Here is a 4,505-nt window from a genome sequence, read left to right on the forward strand (position 1 = left end):
TTTGTTATCTTCTTTACCAGGAATCTACTTTGGTGGGAACAGAGGTAGGCCAATGTGAACACTTTTGCTTATACTGTATGTTTATACTCTGTACATTGCTCCAAACTATGGCTTTGTTTACACAAGAAAGTTCCATTGGTTGAACTTCAATCATATTCTTGCCTAAAAACTGGTGCATAAGCCTCTATGGAAACTCTTATTTCAGGTTAAAAATTGTGTATTTAAGTTTAAATGAAGCCTTTGGCTAAAATGAATGAGTCTGGCTTAAACCAAAATAAAAAGTACCCACAAGCATCGATATTAGTTTAACCAAATCAGTCTGAATTCACAGCTGAGGTCAAAAACATGTGCAACTATCTCTTGTGGACTAGTCCCAGTGAATGACTCCTTAATCTCATTTAGAAGACACTTGTTCTTTTGGAAGAAAAAAAATCAGGTTTCACTGCATACTTCCTGTATCCCTTGGTGTATTTGATTCACATGATTGTCGTTAGATGTTGGTAGATGTTTATCTGCATGTGTGTGTTCTCTCTGTGTGCCGCTCCAGTCCTGCGCAGACAGCTGGCATGGCAGACCTTGAGCAACCTGCTCAATGACAACAAGATCCGTTAAGGGATGAAGGCACCCAGCCAGTTTTATTATCTATGAAGCATGGTACTAGTATCCCGCAGACTCTACCAGACCACTAACACGTATATGGCCATAACAATGGATAGCTCAGTGAATGGTGGGACTTTCTGTTCCTCCCTAGCCAGGCAATGATACTCCCTCTGAGATACATCTTTATACCACAATACAAACAAGTTTCATATTGCCCCTCTGGCATAGTTACTGCCCTTTGACGTGGCTAGTTATCACCCATTACTTTGTACATGTTGGTTCAACAAAAACATCTCTATCGTTTACTGTCATCCTGACCTTATCTTTAAGAAGGGTCAGTGTTTTCCTGTTATCCTTGGAGAATGTTTTTCTATTATCCTCTATATTGGGATGTTCAAGTACCACTTGATATTGGGATGTATTTGTGTGAGTACTCTGTGCCTAGCACTTCTTAGGAATGTGTAATGTGTATTGCAACATTAACAGCCCTGTTCTTGCAGATTCTGTGACTTTGACTTCTACTTTATCCCAGGCCTGCCAGCCTCATGCCAGGCCTCTGATACAAGGGCTTATGTCTCAGGTTCTCTTCCTACTGCAACAATAACTGTTTCTGTTATCTTCAGTGCCTGGATACACACCTTGCTGATTGAGCATCACTGGAACAGAAACAGAGGAAAGTCAAGATTTTTGCCAACCTTATTTACGTTGAACAATATGTTATTCTTCAGGGTAGTCAATGAAATCAAGGAAGCTGGAGTTAGACCTGCCTCCAGAAGATAATCTTGTTTGCCGTTAGGATCTTTATAGGGTGGACATTCCTGTGTATTGTCCGGTCCTATGTGTACATCATCTCCACCATCCTGAGATATGCTCTACGAAGTGGACTCTGAAACTTTTTCCCCTACACACATCTCACTTGACCATCCTCCTCCTGTTCTGCAGCACCTAAGTTGGGCACATCTCCAGTTTCTTCCTTATAATACAGGGTGTTGTCCATGTTTTATGACACACTGACCCTCATGCTGAACCCATAGAGAGCTACACCCTGAAGAACAAGGATGTGAAAGTGGCATTGAGAAAAGTCTTGATGGGGAAATTGTATTTGCAATGAAATTGCCAATGCTTTTATGAAGGCTCTGTGAATATCACCTGGGAACTAAGGGACTCTCCTTTTCTTGTTTGGTTTTCTACTCTCTGTTTAGTAGAAATGGTTAAAAAAAATTACAACAACAACAACAACAAAAAAGAAATTAGCATCATTTGGTACCTTCAGATGTTCTTATTTTTTTTTCATTTTTAGTGAAACTTTGTATTTTACCTTATTATCTATTTTTTATATTCATTTTCAACAATTTTACATGAACATTTATTCAAAATCATTCTCAAAATGGTTAGCATACAGCACATAAACACTGTTTTCCAAAATAAGATTTTTAACAGAATTTTTCATTGCAATTTTGAGCTGAGTTGAAAATAACCCATGCATTGCTATGTGAAATGTAAATGCATTTTTTGTGATTTTCCTCTTTTTGTTTCAAACAGCTACAAATATAATAACCATTTCTGAAACTTTGATGACGTTCTTTAGCCAAAATTTCTAATTTAAACTCAAACAAAAAATTGACAAAAGTGTTTCATTCTGCAGTTTTGAGACACTAGTTCAACTGTAACTATGAATGCTACTGACTTCAAGGGAACTACTCCAGATTTGTACATTTGAGTTACTGATATCGGAACAAGAGCTGTGCCCAAATTACCTTCTACAAGAAAATATTTTTTCTCTTCATTCTGTCCCCCAGCAATCTCCTCAGAACCTCTTTCACCTCCTTGTTCCTCAGGCTGTAGATAAAGGGGTTCAAGGTCAGGGTGATGGTTGTATATATCAGAGCCAGCACTTTGTTAGTGTCTAGTAAATGAATGGATTTAGGTCTTAAATAGATCAGGCCACAGCTTCCGTAATACAATGTCACCACAATGAGGTGTGAGAAACAGGTGGAGAAGGCTTTGTGTCTGCCTTCAGCTGATCCCATCTTTAAAATGGTGGAGATAATAAAGGTGTAGGACACAACTATGAGAGAAAATGGAATGAAGATGACTAGTATAGCTGCTATAAACAACTGCATTTCATACAGAGGGATGTCAATACAAGAAAGCTTAATCAATGGGGGAATACCACAGAAGAAATAGTTAATTTGATTGGACCCACAAAATGGCAAGGTGAAAACCCAGGCTGTCTGTACTAGGGACACTACATTACCCCAGAACCAAGAGAGAACTGTCAAGAAAAGGCAGACCCTCCTATCCATGATGAGCCTGTACCTCAATGGGTTGCATATGGCCACATAGCGGTCATATGCCATTGCGGCCAGAAGGAAGCACTCAGAGATTCCAAGGAAGAGAAGGAAGTACATTTGGGCAACACAGCCCACGTAGGAAATGCCCCTGTTGTCTGAGAGGAAGTTCACCAGCATCTTGGGGACAGTGACTGAGGTATAGCAGATCTCCAGGAAGGATAAGATCCGGAGAAAGAAATACATGGGGGTGTGAAGGGCTGGGTCCATGGTGATAAGGATGATGAGGATGTTCCCCATCAGTGTAATGGTATAAATGGACAGATAGATGGAGAACAGAGGCACCTGAAGGTCATGGTGGTTGGACAATCCTAGTAGAATGAATTCAGTCACCGTGGTGAGGTTCCCCCTTCCTGATTCTTCTACATAATTTATCTGTGGGAGACAATAAATACCCAGATATCTTGTGAAGAAATGACCCACTGCAGAAAATAAGGAGAAAAGCTTAAAGGCACACATCGAAGTCAGGCTTTCAACTCCCATGGCCATTCCATGGGAGTTGGGGCTGAGATCATCAATGGTAATTTAGTGTATAACTTGCCTTGATTTCTAGGGGTTTTAGGAACTTAAATACTTTTAATGATCTGGACCTCGGTGCCTAACTTCCCCACATGACTTTGAAAATTGTCCTGAAAACTATAAGGGCTTCTTCTCACTTCTCTCTAGGGCAAATTTGCTGTAGATGCCAATCTGGGTTAATTGGTATGTGTTCATTCTAGCTGTGGTCACGAAATGAGAAAAAATATCTCAAGGAAAAGAAACATCCCCCTAATGTATAGTTTCTGTTGAAAAAGTCAGAACTACCTGTAAAAGGCCCCTCAGCTGGATAGAATGACACACAAATAGATCTATAGATAGAGAAATAGATTAATAGGTAGCCCAGTTGACCAGTGGATAGATGGATAGATTTCACTGATCTTTTAAAATTTTATCCTGTTTCAAATGCCTTTAATTATCCCATCTTTCCCTCTTCTCCAATAAGGACACACAATTTCTTATTGTCAAAATTCATCAGGAACATATTGGCTACACTATGTTCTAATCGGCATACTATATGGACCCCGAGATTGCATAGATCACCAAAGTTTCTTTGAAGTAGATGGATCCATGCTGATTTGCACAAGATGCATATTTCCCTCCTAGAGTCCCATCTGACTGGCACAGAGTTTTCTGCCCTGTTCTGTGATTGTCAAATAATAATATTGAGATTCTGTAAAAAGCTACCTTTTTGTCCACCATGACCAGGTGGAATTTTAAAGCACTTGAGGGTTTTACACAGAAAAGTCAGAGGAGATGGGCACTTCACTTCTCCTTTTTGTGCCTTAGTTTCTCCAGCTATAGAAAGGGATGATAAATTTTACTTATCCCTCAGTAGAATTGTGTCTAAAATAATTAATATTTGTAGAAATCTTTGAGATCCTCAGATTACTGTTGCTATGGAAATGCAAAGTGACATTATTATCATTAAATAACTGTTGATAATTCCAATTCATATGGAACAGATTATGGTTTCATAATATATGGACCAGAGTCCATTCTGATTCTTTGTTTGTT

At 39.2% G+C, this 4,505-nt stretch overlaps 1 protein-coding gene across 1 annotated transcript; it reads right to left on the reverse strand.

Moving 5' to 3' along the window:
• Window positions 1-2,360: 2,360 nt before the first annotated feature.
• Window positions 2,361-3,410, reverse strand: LOC116833640 (olfactory receptor 10A7-like). The gene has a single exon (XM_032795292.2). The coding sequence runs from the start codon at window positions 3,408-3,410 to the stop codon at window positions 2,361-2,363; it is 1,050 nt and encodes a 349-aa protein (XP_032651183.2).
• Between the last annotated feature and the right edge of the window lie 1,095 nt (window positions 3,411-4,505).

This window comes from Chelonoidis abingdonii, unplaced genomic scaffold (genome assembly GCF_003597395.2).
Source record: "Chelonoidis abingdonii isolate Lonesome George unplaced genomic scaffold, CheloAbing_2.0 scaffold0735, whole genome shotgun sequence".
Lineage (NCBI taxonomy): Eukaryota > Metazoa > Chordata > Testudines > Testudinidae > Chelonoidis > Chelonoidis abingdonii.